Genomic DNA, 16,274 nt, shown 5'->3' on the forward strand with positions numbered 1-16,274 from the left:
GAATGGTGAAGTTTATTGTTCTGACAACAGTAATTTCAGTTGGAGCCATCTTATGAACTGCAAATAGCATGTTGTTTTGTTTTATTATCCAAAATATATTTTGGCCTATATATATATATAAACAGTATGAATTTCTTTAAAAATCCAGCAAATTTGGCTTTTACTATGAAAATTGCAAACACATTTGATTTTGACCTTGCCGAGCCCAGCAGAAAATGTGAACGGTTTGTAACACTCAGCTAACAGCACCGTTTTCAGCCACAAATGAACATTCTGAGCATTTCTTCTAGTATTCAAAATTATTATGTTAACAAAGAAAGAAGAATCAGAACTAGCTAAAATTTAATGGACTTGAAAAATACAAAGAAAAAGGCCACAGAATCAATTCAGCTGACTAAGAAAAAATGAGATGGCTGGAAGAGTTGTTCTATTTTCACATTATGTATATTCCCTTAACTTTACCGGACCAGCATAAAGAAAATTCAAAGTCTCTATATTTTAAATGCAAAGTTCAAATGCTTGTGATTTTAGCCTTCATTTTAAAAAAAACCTTCTGGAAAAGATTAAAATAAAGCAGAAAAAGCTCCATTACAAAGGGAAAAAATAGTTCTGTTTGTAACCAATATTACTAAACCATCATAATGTATACTGAATATCAAAGGCTTATTTTGGTTATAGAATTGTGGAATGGTTCATGTTAAATATGGACACATAAAAAAAAGAATCCTTTCCCCTTTTTTAATAAGAACTATGTGGTTTCCCCTAAAATGTCATATTAGGTAAGATGAACTATACAAAAGGTGTTTTGAAGAGTATTATTAAAAGGAGTGAAAAAAATCCTGTTGCAGAAACCATTCAAAATTGCACATAAGGCTTACTCTATACCAGGTATAGGGAAACTTTGCCCCCCCGATCTTCCTGAACTACAACTCGATCAAGCCCAGTAAGCTTGGCCAATGGCCAGAGATGATACAAGTTGTAGTGCCCCGAGAAGAGGCAGTTGGGATGGACAAGCAGGAACTGTTACCTGGGTGAACAGCCAACCACCCACCCTGGCCGAAAATCAGCAGCTTGGCTCCCTCTCCCGTCGACCACCTGAAGATTCCCACACCAAAAACTGTCTCTGGAAGGAGCAAAGCTGGAGGCCTTGAATCAATTCCATTTGGGTCCAGATTTGGTGTGGGTTGAACTGGGTGTTGACATCCTTACTGAAAGCTGATCCCTTCTAAGTTATTTGCTTAAGAACAAGAAAGCAAAAAGTGTAATATTGCCACCCTGGGCTCCTATTGGGAGGAAGGGTAGGATATAAATCTAATAAATTAAATAAATAAATAAATAAACATCTGGAGGGTCCAAGGGTTCCCCAACACCAGCTCTATACAATCACCTGAGCATGTGGTAAAAAAATTATGTCTCGACTATTCCATTTTAAGCTGCAGATAGAGAACTGCAGGATTTAATATTTCCCCACAAAAAAATTCTGCAGATAGAAAGGTTCTCTAAAAGGAGGATTCAAAGTTAGCCTTCTCATTATGCTAGGTTTAATGCGCAAGGCAGATTGAAGAGAGGGGGAACATTCACAATCATGTGCCTTCCCCACCTCAGTCAGAAGTGGTATGATCCAATAATAGTTTTACCATATGGTCAGTTTGCATGCCAAAGCTTGTTTCACTTATGCTTAATAAATCCCTTGTATCAGATTTTAAACAATATGCACGTACCGCAAGATGTTCTGATGTTAAAGACATGAGGGTCTTACTAGATGGATGAAGCCTTTCAAATAAAATAGTGTCTGCCCCCTTTGAGTAAAGTCTTATCTGTCCATCGGGGTTTTGAACTAGAAAACAAAGAGCGGGGAGAAAGCTAAAAATCTGAACATTATTACCAGGATGTGGGGAAAATAGAAGATGTTGCATTGATCAGTTCATAAAGATGGCAAAAAGCAACATCCTGCAAGTCACAAAAAAGTCATTATCTGACAACATTTTTTTCTGGGTGGTTTTTGAGTATAATCCCAATAAAATAGTATCTTGAAACCTAAAATGGGGTTCCAAGTACAAAGGAAAAAATAAAATGTAATGTGGAAGATCTTCTATCTCACTGGTTCTATAAAGACATCTACAGTGGGCCAGAGAGATCTGATGATATTGATCATCAATCATGTCTGAAAACAATTACCTGGAAAATCTGGTCTGAGCTTAGGAAAAGTATGCTTAACCAAATAGGGAGCTCTACAATGATCTTTTTTATACAGCCAAATCTGCTCAGAAATTTGTGAACATAAAAGCTTTGCTCTCTCAGTGTGCCTTATTGTTAAAAATCCTATATCTAAGTTCCCAACAGCTGCTTGAGAATGACTACACATGTATGTAGACATGAAATAAGATCAGAATATCTTATATCTGGGTACCCAGTCCTTGCAATTCTATAACTTTTAGTAATACAAATAGGAAAGATTGCTATCTGAGGAGTTTTCCATATTTTTAAAAAAGGAGTATAGCTTTATGGACTCCAGGGCCACATCTACACTATGCATTTAAAATAGTATCATACCACTTTAAACAGTTATGGCTTCCCTCAAAGAAACCTGGGTACTGTAGTTAGTTAAGGGTGCCAAGAGTTGTTAGGAGACCCTTATTCCCCTCACAAAACTACAGTTCCCCAAGTAGTTTAACAATTAATCTCCCTTCTCAGAGAACCCTGGGAATTATAGCACTGTAAAGGGGTGAACCCTCCCCGAAGACCATTAAGTCCCAAGTCTAAAATTATCCAACTGCACCATGGCAGATTGATTACAGTGCAGCATTATGGCAATATGTGCTGCTCCTTTACTATTGTTAACTGAACTTTGTCAATGTCAGGCAAAGAGAGGACATGAAAACCAGTCCGATTAACAAGGGTGGAGTGTATTGGAGCACAGCCAGTGCAAAAAGATGCTTCTCCCATTGTCAGGATAAACAAAGCAGTAGTTAGTTTACACAGAAGAGTCACTGCCTGGCTCAATATTACAGGTTTCACTCCATAGGCTATTTTTACACTTTGTTCTTTAAACACAATCAGCCATCAATTTGAGAGGTAGATTTTTCAGCCGTGACATTTCCCTTGTATAGTTTATACCTGTAGGATAATTGTCCAAACTTTATTCATTTTTCAAAAAAAACAAAACTGTGAGGGGTTTTATTATTTATTTATCACCCTTAAGGGATGTCTGTCACTTCTCTGCTATCACAATTTGGAAAGCAAAGCAAAGCTTCCAAAGCATTGCTATAGAAAATAACGCATCTTATTATCCTTTCAATCCAGTGGGAACTAGTGTTTGAATGATGCTTGCCCAGCTGAAATGTAAAGGCTTCCCGGTGTGTTTCAATGACCGCAACAATGTGATAAGAAACATCTGAAGCATCACCAATCTTGTTCATAGCCAAAAGTCATTGGGTTGCATCCGGAGTAACACTAAGTCACTTAACAGTATACTTGTTCTGCTGGCAAAAATTTTTGCGCCAGTGGAATGGTGTTGCGCAAGAGAATGCATAAGCAGGTTGCTGCCGGCAACTTTTTTGTGCGGCAGACTGTGCAATCTGTTGTGCAACTATTGCACTGGATTCCTCTGCTGCACAACACTAAACCTTGCCCATCCACTAACACAAGAGCCCTTGCTCAGAGTAGACCCCACTGAAACTGATGAACCAGTTAGACAGGTCCATTAACTTCAATGGGTCTACCCTGCGTAGGACTAGCATTGAATACCACTTTAAATCTCGGTGTTTTAAAACAATTTCTCCAGTATTCTTACTATCTCCTCTCCTGACTGGATTACACCTGCTTTGTTTCCAGTTCCCCTATTTTTATATTTTAAAAACTAAACTTTGGGTGGTAGCCAATGTTAGACCTACTCAGAGTAGACCCAATAAAACTGATGGACATGACTTATGTAGGTTCCTGAATTTCACTGGGTTTATTCCAAGCAGAACTTGCTTTCATTTACCTTCTCGCTTTACATTTGTGACTCCTCTATATTTTACCATTTTAAATGTATCATGTTTTAATTGTATCAGAGATGTGGATTCTTTGCCTGGAATAGCATGGGATGTGGTGTGGGGCCAGGGATGGGAGAGAAATTTGATTCAGGTTGCATTTAAAGCCAAATCTATCCAAGTCACACTTTCTAAAACAATATGAGAAGTGAAACACAGTCATCCTTCAATAGTATCTGGATTTTGTGGTGCAGTTCTCTAACCAAATAATGTTTACAAAAATGCATGTATTGGGGGGAAGTGCGCATTAAATTGTGAGAAACGTCTTGCAAAAATATGTACATTAGACAACACTGGATACATAAATGTATTTTGTTTGGAGAAATTGCACTAAAATGCTGAAGAATTTTATTTTTAAAGAAATCTCAAATTGCTGCAGAAATGTGGAGAACTGAACTTAAGATTGGAAAAACAAGGAACTGAGAGAACCAAAATTGACAGATCCTTCCATTCCTAGTGGGGACTATAGCAAAATTTAAAAAATAAAATAAAGAAAAAGTAAAAACTAGGGAGCCACCCTTGCACTTCAAGGCATCCTCAGGGCCAATTGTGGCTTACATTATTATTCTTTAAAATATTTAAAATAGAGGATGCATGGCAATTGGCTACCCACACTCCAGGCTACTGCTCCATACATGGCTTTAATTGCTGATTCTGTATTTTGTATTTAACTGTCAAATGTTCACTGCCCTGAGAACTCTCGTTGAACAGTGGCCTATGATGATGAAGATTATTGCCCTGTCCTGTGTCTGCATCTGCTGCCAAGCAATGCCACTCCAATAATGGTAGCCTCATTCCCAACCAATACAAACCTATCACAGACATTCTTTTCCGGGTGTTATTGAAATCCAAGATTGCCAACAGCTGGTAAGTCACAACTTTGCCCATTTCTACTACTGTGATGGTCTCAGGAGTTCGAGACTTAAAGACAAACCCAAAGTTCCTGGCAGCGGTAACAAGAGCACCTTCATCTGGCGATTGTGCTTGGTAAATCAATTCGTCTGAAAAGAAAACCCCAGACACTGTTAAAGAATGCAAATATTTTATAAAAGTATTTACACACCGTCCTCTCATGAAATATCAGGGTGGTGTACAACAATAAGTAAACAATAAAACATGAAAAGCCACCAAAAACCAGTACAAATTGTTCATGATAACTAATTGCAATGCTAACTAGCAAGGTCCCATTCAAAACCTATTCACCTACCATTGATGCCAGGCAAAATTGTTCCCCTAATGCAAACAGCAGAATAACGTGCTAAAGCTGTTCTTGAATTGTATGCAAGGCACCGAGGTGGGCGGGTCTCTGAGAAAAGCCTGCAGCAGCCACTCTCCAGCCCCTTCCTTCTTGCCCTACCAGCTCACGGAGCCCTCAGCAAACCAAGGAGACTGATTTCAACTGGAATACAATCACCTAATCCCACCGTCTGAATACTCTCAGCTGTATGCACAAATCAGCTGAGGCACACCCGGCTGTCCTGTCTTGTGCAGGAGCCCATGGGGCAAGGTGGCAGGCCAGGAGTTGCAGAACCACAGAGGGCTCCACAGAAGCCACATGTTCCAACAAAGGTCAAAAGCAAAAGGAGACTGTTTAAGCCTCTGCCCCAGATCACCTCTTCCTGTCCCTGCCCCCTCACATCTCCCAGCTTGGTGAGCTCTCTGCAGTCCTGGACCAGTGGGGGGCTGTGGGAGGCACTTGGTTCCTCAAGCTCGGGAGAAGGCACCTATGAGGGTCCTGGCTCTATAGGCCCTGGAGCTAGGGGAGGTTGTTATATGGGCTCCTGTTTTCCAGCCTCAGTGGTATCCTGATCTGCAGCATCAAGCTGCGAGCCCCGAACCTGAGAGTCCTGGTCTAGTCCCTTAACTGGTCACCCTGCAGCCTTTGACTCTTCTGTCTTGATCACTGCCGGACTCTGCGGTCTGGAAACAGGCCTTATACAGCCTTCATATGGTTAATCAGCTCCTTGGTTTGAGCAATTCTTTTCATCAAGTAGCCATGCAGATGGTGTCGCCGGGCTGCTCCAGAACCTGACTCCCACCCGGGCTTCAACCATGTGATCAGTCTCTGGCTCTTTTTGCTTCTTGTTGGTCTGCTCAAACAGCCGGTATAGCACAGTGGGGAGGAGCGCCTGGCTGGGTGTCCAGAGTCTGTGAGTTCAAATCCCGCTCGTGTCTCCTGGGTGTCAAGGGCCAGCTAAAGATCACCCCCACAGTGAGTGGCTCAGGGGTTACGTGCCCTGCCACCTGTGCAGCCATGGGCAAGCTGCATAGTCCCAAGGAGCCCAGTTGCCCCCCAGCTGGCAGTTGCAGACAAGGAAGGGGCTGGCTTGTGCAGCTGTGGCAAGCTGAGCAGGCCCTAGCCAGCTGGGGAGGACTAGTCTCAGAGGGAGACAATGATAAACCCCCTCTGAATACCGCTTACCATGAACATCCTATTCATAGGATCGCCATAAGTTGGGATTGACTAGAAGGCAGTCCATTTCCATTTTGATCTGCTCCAAAAGCAAGCCCCCACCTGCAACCTGTCTGGGAATCCTGGACAAGCCAACACTTCAGGGAACAGGAGGGGTTATGGGAGGAGAGGCTGCATACCTCTTTGCCTAATGGAGGGCCAATATGCGGTTGCACCTACGCAGTGTTGGATTTCAAGCAGAAAGACCTGTCCAAATCTCCTTCAGCCTGTCACTTTTTTGCAGCCTAGTCTTCCTCACAGGGTTGTTGAGGGTAAAGAGGAGGCATGCAAGCATCTGAGAGTTGTTTGAATGAAGGGACACATAAAAATGAAACAACAGGAATATTTGACAGAGGTGAAACATTTTCAGCAGGCCCTTATGGCATGGGGGGTTGTGGATATTTTGAACTGGTACTCTTTCACTGGGGGATCCCCCCCCCCGCCAATCAAGCTACACTTTAATTAATGGCAGCTGCTGAATTCTAATTGTGCATAAAAGTAGTACAAAGCATTAAAAGATTCTCTGCTTGAAATGCATGTTGCAGGTACTAGAATAGATCCAAATCCTACATATGGGTGCCTCAGTTTGGTCAAAGTCAGGCGTGTGTTGCTCCAAGACACAGAGCAAGATTTTGGAAACCAAGCACTCTAACCAAGTGATTCAGTAAATAAGCATAAAAAGATATCCTTTTATGGCTGAAAAACTGCCTCTGCAGAAAGGTCAGGAGATTTTGTGTGAGATCTAGCCAATAAACAGATAAAAATGAGTAATTTCCTCAGTATCAAAGTTTAGTCATAGTAATAAAAAATGTCCTTCTAAAGCACATTCATGTGACAGGCTCAGTAATCGGGATTAATTCGAGCCAGGGCTCAGCTCTGGAACTGCTTCTGTTGCCAGGGCTTAATTTAACTTCAGTACATGTCAAATGAAATATAAATGAGTTTGATTTGGTACAATCTGCAGCTCGCCTGGGGTGAGAAGAGCATATTGTCCAGGACAGCACTCATATGGCAAACTGCACCTACACTCTTCCTCCCTCAGCTAGAAGAGAAAGAGAAGGAAGCTCAGGTGCACATGCATTTGTATTAGTGATGCATGGTGGAAGGTAGGTCTGAAACATGTTTGCACAACTGGATCTCTGTTCCTTTCCGAGCCTCAAAGGGCTACAGGAGGGGGAGGAGCATGAGAAATGCAGGGGAACAGAGCAGGGGATGGAAGGACAACTGCCTCCTGAACAGTTACTGGGAAGGCTATGCACTCTTCTAGATTGTCACTATTTTCAGGCAGGATTCTATCACGTATCAGCAAATTCAGGTTGCACAGTTATCGTCGACTGGGAGCTCTTGAGCAACAAACCCACTTCCCCAAAAGATGGGACTTTTTGCAATAAGGAAAGGGATGGAAAAATGCAGAGAAAGTGTGGTATAACACTTGCTTTGACACAACATCATCTGATCTCCCTGCAAAAATAAAAATGAATGCTCACTAAATAGCCAACATAATCTAATCTCCCTGTATACAAATTAGATGAATGCTCAATAAACAGGATGTCTGAAAGTGCCCTATGTCTCCTGCTAAAGAAAAAATATCTTCCTGCTGCTTTAAATAAAAAGTAAAACAGTCATACATATCGTACAGGTTGAGGACTATAAACATCATCATCGCCATCCGGATCATTCCAGCTCATTCGAGCTAGGCAAGCCATTTTCCCAACTAGAGAAGCCAACTCTTAATCAGTGCTTGTTCTTTATACACTCCCTGTTTTTAAATCAGCACTCACTGAGTCAGTCATTTTGAGAAGGGAAGTAACACAGAGGGCTTATCCACACAGGGCATACTTTCATACTAAAGATGCTGCTTTTACCATCATGATAGATTTGCAAGGTCCACACTTGGTTCTCAATGGTAGCTTCAAATCCACCATTTTCCATTCACACTAGTAGGGGTTCCTCTGGGAAGGATTAGTGTCGCTGTTTCCTTGTGGCCCCGCCCTCTGAATTTACATGTTTACTCCCTCCGGTTCAAGGCTGCAGCCGGGAGAGCGCCTCGGTGTACAACTGACAAGAAAAAATGAAACTGACTAGACCCCCTCTCCCCTTATCCATTGTCCAATCCTGAGTGAAAGGCAGATGGGGGGGAATGAGTGAAAGGCAAAGTAGGCAGTGGGTGCAGCAGCTTTTGCGGGTGGCAGAGAGAGAGGGAGCAGGCGATAGGGACGTAAGAGAGCCTGCCCACTAAAAATAAATCAATGCAAAGTGCCTACAAGGAGGAGCGCAGCACAACTGAGACAGTTTTTCCATTCCTTTTCGCATTACCAGCTGACTGGGTTATTACGGATTTCAAGGGGGAAACTGTGTGATAGCTTCTGCTTGCCTGCAATGGCATGTGAACCATGCAAATTACAAGGGGATGCAAGTAGCACCAGACACACACTAAATTGCTGTGTGGATGAGCCCAGAAATGTGAAGATTAGACCCAGAGTTCTAAATATAGCCAATACTGAGGGTTTGATGAGGGTGTGGGGAATCTTTTACCTTCCGGATGTTGCTGAACTACAGCACCCATCATCCCTGGCCATTGGCCATGCTGACTGGGGCTGATGGGAGATGTAGTTCAGTGACATCTGGGAGGGAAGGAAGGTTCTACACACCTGGATTTAATTAGGGAGATCCGTGATCAGGATGATGTACCTGTCTTTTTCTTCCGAAGGGGTGAATAACAACTTTGAAGGGGATTTAGATAAAAAAAAACCTGCATGGGCCAGAACAGTTGAATGCCCCACCTCAGTACCACATCCCCAATTAATCAATGGTCAAAACACATTCCTCCCCCATCCATACCCCAATTAATCAATAGTCCCAGGCTATGGTCTGAAGGCACATGAGGCCAGCACCCTGCTGAAGCTAAGCAGAGTCAAGTCTGGTCGGTGTCTGGATGGGGGACCGTCTGGGAACCATATGTAAGCCACCTTGGGTTTCTATCATGAAAAGAAAGGCAGCATATAAATGAAATAAATAAAAAATAATTAAATTAGCAACCACAGAAAAGTGCTTTGAATTTATTTTTATTTTTTTTAAAAATTAAGTCGGAGGGCCTAAACAAAGATATCCCGTGTTTGGCCTAGTATGGATACTCAAAACCACACGCTCAAAATAGTACTGTTTGGGAAAATTGGGCTCCTGCTGCAAGGAAGGGCGGGATATAAATCAAATAAATAAATAAATAAAATGATGCAAAAATCTTTAGCCTTGGGCAATCTAGAACAACTGGAAGGATTCTAATCAATTAAATAGGGCAGCCCTATAAAATAAGGAAGAGGAGCTGGAGAAGCATTGAGAGAGCTGGTGGAGAATAAAGCTGAAGAGCAACATTGCGACAGTCAGTGTGTGGTGCAGTGGAAAGATTTAGTCTATTAGACTTCAGCCAGGGAAATCAGGCCATAGCTCAGTAGTAGACCATCGGCTTTGCATGCAGACAATCCCAGGTCCAGGTAGGGTTGAGAGAACCCCCCCCCCGTCTGAAATCCTGGACAGTTGCTGCCAGTCATTGTAGGCAATCCTGAGCTAGATGGACCAATGGTCTGACTCATAAGAACATAAGAAGAGCCTGCTGGATCAGGCCAGTGGCCCATCTAGTCCAGCATCCTGTTCTCACAGCCACCAGGTGCCTGGGGGAAGCCCGCAAGCAGGACCCGAGTGCAAGAACACTCTCCCCTCCTGAGGCTTCCGGCAACTGGTTTTCAGAAGCATGCTGCCTCTGACTAGGGTGGCACAGCACAGCCATCATGGCTAGTATAAGGCAGCTTCCTAGATTCCTACCAGGGATCAAATGTCTGTTCAGCCATGCTATCGTACTGCATAACTCTGGGGAGTCACCAGCTTTCTATCTAACCTACCTCACAGGTGTTATAGAAAGGAAATAGGCCAACCTTAATATAGGCTGAGCTGAGCTCCTTGGATAAAGGGCAGGGAACAAATTTAATAGATATGAACTGGAAAGTTCCTAGTTCAAGGCTGCAAATACACCATACAAGCACATTATTTCCCCTAAATAATCCTGGGAACTGTAGTTTATTAAGAGTACTGGGAATTGTAGCTCTGTGAGGGGTAGGGATGGGGGAGAAGTGTGTTTTGGTTCACATTTAAAGTCAATTTGATCAAACTCACACAAATCCAAAAGAATAAGAGAGCTGAAATCCAGCCATCCTTCAAAATTAGCACTTACCCGAATTTTGCAATGATGTTCTCCAACCAGTCATGATCTTAATAGGTGGCCATCTCTTATAATAGTAATGTTGGTCTAATGTACAGTGTTTATTCATTTAGACAATTTATATACTGCTTATATTTAAATGAAACTCCAAGCAGTGTTGTTATATGGAATATTACATGTGCGCGCACACGTGTGTGTGACATGTTTTTGCAGAAAACAATCATTCATACAAAACTGCTGGATAACTTGATTACATTTGTTTCAGGATTCTAAGCATGGTCCTCACAGCCAAAAACTGAATTGACATGGAGGCTCAATTCATTTTTGTTCCCTGTGTGCCCCATTACTTTATTACCATTATATTGTTACATTTATATCTTGCCTTTGCTCCAAGATGCTCAAGATTGCTTACAGATTACTGTCTCATTTTGAGCATCTTGAATGAATAGAAACCTGAATCCAGACTTTCTTGGTTTAAGTCCCACACCATACACACTATGCTGCATATACTATACTATGGCTGCGTACATACTAACCCATTTGTAGCACAGAAACATAGTTTTTCTCAATCCAGAATTGTTCATGCTCATCCTCAACATGTTGCTTTCAATCTAGATCGATTTTAGATCCTGTCGCCCATAAGGGTGGGTGTGGTTATTTGATCTGCATTTGGAAATCCTCTCCTCGATTAGGTTATCCATGCCTTTTCCTCCCTGCACATGCCCCAGGTGAATGAAGAATGACATGGTGACTGACATCTTGCTATACAGCCACCCACAATGTCATTGTACAGGTATGGATACACTCCCCACACACACACTGCAGGGACTACCTACATCTATTTTCAAATGGACACACCACAGGGTGACGCAGAATCAATTTGCAATGAGCTTTTTTTTCCAGAATGAACAAACAACAAACACACTTTTCAGATGGTAAAAAATTGCCATCTAGTGTGTGGCAGTAGATTTAGATTGTGTGTGGGCTACATAGAAAAAACAAGTACACAGGTGCCATTGATTCTAGAATAAAATGCTCTGTGCCTATGAAAAGTAAACGTAGTGGGGAAATTTCACCAACCTTCCATGGGCAAAACTGGTGACTCTTTAGAAGCCTGATCCTTAAGGACTACATAGTTATACCCCCAAAATACTACTAGCAAATGCAGTTCATTTATAATGGCTCTTTTTTTTCTAACACGGTCCCTGACTTATTTTTTTGTAGTTAAACATATTCATCAACTTCAATCAACATCAAATCACCAAGAAGGCTTTTAACCATAAATTGAAGATTTTGCACTGTTTGAAGCTGAACGATCTGCATACATATAAACCAAAGCAAGACAATTATACATTATGAGATCACGTCTCAAAACAGATACGCACAAGCACAAACCGAGATGTGTTACATCTGAGTTAATCACTACAGCACGGTGCATTTCTTTCTTCTCAAATCTGCCACAGCAGCAGACTACACAACATGATCTAGTTAAAGCAAAATACTCCTTTGTAGGCAGGCTTGAATCACCATCACCAACAACAGCCCTCCGGCACAAAAAAATATCAGTCGTATTCAGACCACCGTATTGTATTAGGGTTTGTGTTTAAGCATTATATTTTCAATCATAAAGACACTACGAGGTTTCCAAATACAATACAAACATGGAACATCTATAACCATTTTATATGATAATATCCCACTCTTCTGTCAGTCTCTCTCTCTCTCTCCCTCTCTCCCCCCTCCTTCTGAATCACTTTAGAGGCATGAGGTACTGACAGAAAACTGAGGGGGGGATTAATAGGCTATGTTGGGGAACGTACAAGTTTTCACCAGGAAAGAATTCCCCCCTCCTCCAAAATGTCTCTTTGCCAATATGAGGAAGTACATAGGAAAATATCACAGCTTCAGAGAACAAACAGCATCGTTGTGACATCGGCAGCCTGAGACCTGTCTGGAAGCTTCAAGACGATGGCCGTGCTTAACAGGCCATGCAACAAAGAATCAAGAATGAATGTTGGCCTGCAAAGGTAACAACCAATGCCTGCCGACTCAGTCAGCTACAGTCTGCCTTTCTGGCGTACATACGTTACAAATGCTTGGAGGTCATTTCACTATAGGGATGTTCACACATTAGACTGAACGCCGGTACAAGCTGCGTCTACACATGTTTGCGTGAAAGAGTGTACACTTGTTCATTTGTACAGCTCAACCATTGGGCGCAGCCATCTGTCAGGTACGCTTTAACCTGGATTCCTGCATTGAGCAGAGGGTTGGGCTCGATGGCCTTATAGGATCTTTCCTACTATTCTATGATTCTATGGTACACAGATACACTGTACGCTCATTGAATATTATGTGTGAATTACTCTATGAGTAGACAGCTCAACTATTTGTTTACCCAAATTCTGCACTCATTGAATGTAACATGTGGACACTCCTTATCAGAAAACTAATTGCTTCCAGCCAGAGGATTTTGAGAAAAATGACTGGAACTATAGGTATGATCTCTTGACCTGCTTATTGAGCATTCATCCTGACTTGTTTGTGCAACGTTTGCAGGGAGGTTGGACAACCTTGGCTGTTTATTGATCATTCATTCTGTTTGCAAGAAGGCTATGAGAAGCTCATCGAGCGATTGTTATCCCACACTCACCAGTGCATTTTCCCATCACTTTCCTTCTCTCAAAAAATCTGTTTTTTTTGTGGGGGGGGAGCAGGTGTATTGTGCAAAAGCATCAAATCACAACCTGAATTGGCCAGTATGTGACTGAATCCCACCTAAGAATAGCAACAGTCTGGAATCGCCCCAAATCTCCCCCTGCTCCCCCCTCAAACTGTACCCAGGGGTAAGGTTAAGAGCAGGATTTGAGTTTTTTATTCTGCCTCCTCAACTCCTTTCTTGCGTAGTAATACCTCAGTTAATGGAGTACATGTGTTCCTGGACATTACTTCTTTAACAGAAACTTTGCTACCAGAGGTATGAATAACATAGAAAGAATAGGGATAGGTTCCTACACCACAAAAAAAGAGGAGCAGTTCAACATATTTCAGCAAATATTTTATTCAAAACTAACAATATGCATGTCTGAAATGAAACGACCAGGTCAGATAAGCCTTGCATACCAGGGATGCCTGCTTTGCCTTTTTTTCCTTTACTATGTGGCATGTTGCTATAGCAATCTAAAGGTTTGAGCACAGTTCTCTCCATACACTCAAGCAGGCAGGCAAGCAATGGGCAGCCATCACCACCACCACCCTATGCTTGGTGTCTCTCTCTCTCTCTGCCATCCTCCCCTACACTCGAGCAGATGCATCTGCTGTAAACAGTGCTTCCAGGGCACCTGGGAAGGAGCATCATTCCAACCATGCATGAGAGAGCTGCCTGCAGCAGCCGTAATCCAGTAGACAAGGAGCCACATTCTGACTATGTCTGAATGTGCGCCCCACTCTTGCCCCCCCCCCAAAAAAGGCTTTGTTAAAAGGAGCTTCTTTCCTGGAGGATTTGTTAACTGGGGTATTACTGTATTCATTTGAGCTCATAAGTTCCCTGAACGTGGCAGCAGAACCCTGCTTTCTAGCAAGTTCAGGGAATATTGTGTTCATTCAAGCACAGGCTTTCCCTCGTTCACTTCTCTCCATGAGTCTTGGAGAGTAAGGCTATGAGTGACTACTAGGCACAATGGCTATGTTCTGCCTCCACTGAATACCAGTTGCTGGAAACCACAGGGGGCAGAGTGCTCTTGTGCTCAGGTCCTGAATGCAGGCTTCCTATGGGCATCTGGACGGCCCTGATGATAACAGGATGTTGGACCAGATGGGCCTTTGGCCTGACCCAGCAAGGCTTTTCTAACATTCCTATGTACATCTTGCTCTACGTTACAGTACCTGAGGTTTTCTCTTCAGACATGACTGTATGGCAGAGAGAAAGCAGCCTAAAGAATTCGTGTACTTCCGGGTCTCCCAGTGAAATGGATTCGACTAAACTGTGGTCGTAAAAGCAGAATTTGCTGTCCGCGAATGGATTGAATGAGAAATCCACAGCCATTGTTTTCTGTGAAAGAAAGCGTACACACACACAAATGCTAAGAAGAAAGCACGATCAGGAATTTATTTTGCACGAAAAACGAATACTTCAGCATTACAGGGTTTCCGGCACGGAGTCTCTCCCAGCCCTGCCTGGAGATGTTAAGGATAGAACGTGGGACCTTCTGCATTCAAAGCAGATGCTCTACCACTGAGATACGGCCCTTCCCCTTAAGGATGTTATTGCTTACTAGAGACAGGGCTGGTGCAAGAGAGTGGCGTCCCTGCCACCACCACTGCTCCTCCTCTTCCTGCCACCACCGTCTGCCTCTTCCCCCTGCAACTACTGTCCCACCATTCCTCCTCCTCTCCCCGTCACTTATTTTTTCCTGCTTTTCGTTTGCCTGAATTAGCCACAGCAGCACTGGCCATTTCTCCACTGCCCCCTGCACCTCTTCCCTGCCTGTCTCGGAGGAAGGCGCAATGGGAGTCTTCCTCAGAGCACGGGATTCTGGGTGAAGTATGCAGGAGAGCATGTGTGCTGCCACAACAGCTAGAAATCTTGTTTAAAACTGTTGAAATAACTTCTTGGCATTTGGACTAAGATCAAATGTGTGAGCATTGACATGTAACTACATCTTGTAACACCAGACATGCCAGCAAAGATTGCAGGGGACACCATTGCAGGATCTCCTAGACTTGGAGAAGCACTCCTGCTGCCAAGGACCCACAGCTAGAGGCTTCAATCAGCAGAAGATGACTGGCCTGGTTCCACACAAAATGACAGCAGGTCTGTTCTGAGCTAGCCATATTTTGGCAAATGTCACTGATGGAACATGCAAGGGAGCTGGATCCCTAGCAACTGTCTGAGAAAGGTGGTTGTTGCTACTGGACCTGTGCTGGAGAATAACCTGCCCTGACAGAGGTTGCCTAGAAGAAGGGAATTTCAGAGCAGTAACTCATACAGAGATGCAACAGAAAGCCTATTATGTGTTGTGGCTGGATAGTCAGGGCTCTGTGCACACTAGCAGTTCTTTCCCAGAACACAGTCTGGGAATTACTGAGGAAGAGACTGAACATTTGCAGTCATTTTCTTTTGCAAGAGGCAAATAGGAACTGGAAATATTTCTTTTCTGCATGTCTACAAGTTCAGGAAAACTAATAATCAGCGATGTCCTGGCTTCAGAGTCTTGGCATGTATGTCACGACACTTTGCTTGACAAAAGGGATCAAGAGTTTGTTATTGTTCTGCCTTTTAACATTTAGCCCAAAAAGCTTGCACAAATTGCATCACCAGTGACAACTTCTTCCATTAGCTCTAGAAGTATACCAGCCTGCTTTCACTTGACCATTTTGCCCCTGGATGTGAAGAAAAAAGTGTATTGGGAGTATAACTTTTACAGCAGTTTTCACCAGAGAAGTGTAACTGCTACAGAAATTCTGGTTATTGTCCTCCATAATGTTCCTTTGAAGTGAACAGAGACATAGAAAAACAGCTTCAAACAGCGGAGGCTGTGGACTTCAGAGAGTTAAGGTGGAGGAGTAAGTGGGC

The 16,274-nt window shown here is 42.9% G+C and overlaps 1 protein-coding gene across 2 annotated transcripts in view; it reads right to left on the reverse strand.

Moving 5' to 3' along the window:
• Positions 1 to 16,274, reverse strand: part of ATP8B4 (ATPase phospholipid transporting 8B4 (putative)) — an 85,929-nt gene that overhangs the window by 34,197 nt on the left and 35,458 nt on the right. For both annotated transcript variants that reach the window (XM_061595024.1, XM_061595025.1), the window contains 3 exons: positions 14,585 to 14,750; positions 4,847 to 5,035; positions 1,722 to 1,837 (listed from right to left, as the gene is read on the reverse strand). In XM_061595024.1, the coding sequence (XP_061451008.1) occupies positions 1,722 to 1,837; positions 4,847 to 5,035; positions 14,585 to 14,750 (471 nt within the window). The remainder of the gene's footprint in view (positions 1 to 1,721; positions 1,838 to 4,846; positions 5,036 to 14,584; positions 14,751 to 16,274) is intronic.

This window comes from Rhineura floridana, chromosome 14 (genome assembly GCF_030035675.1).
Source record: "Rhineura floridana isolate rRhiFlo1 chromosome 14, rRhiFlo1.hap2, whole genome shotgun sequence".
Lineage (NCBI taxonomy): Eukaryota > Metazoa > Chordata > Lepidosauria > Squamata > Rhineuridae > Rhineura > Rhineura floridana.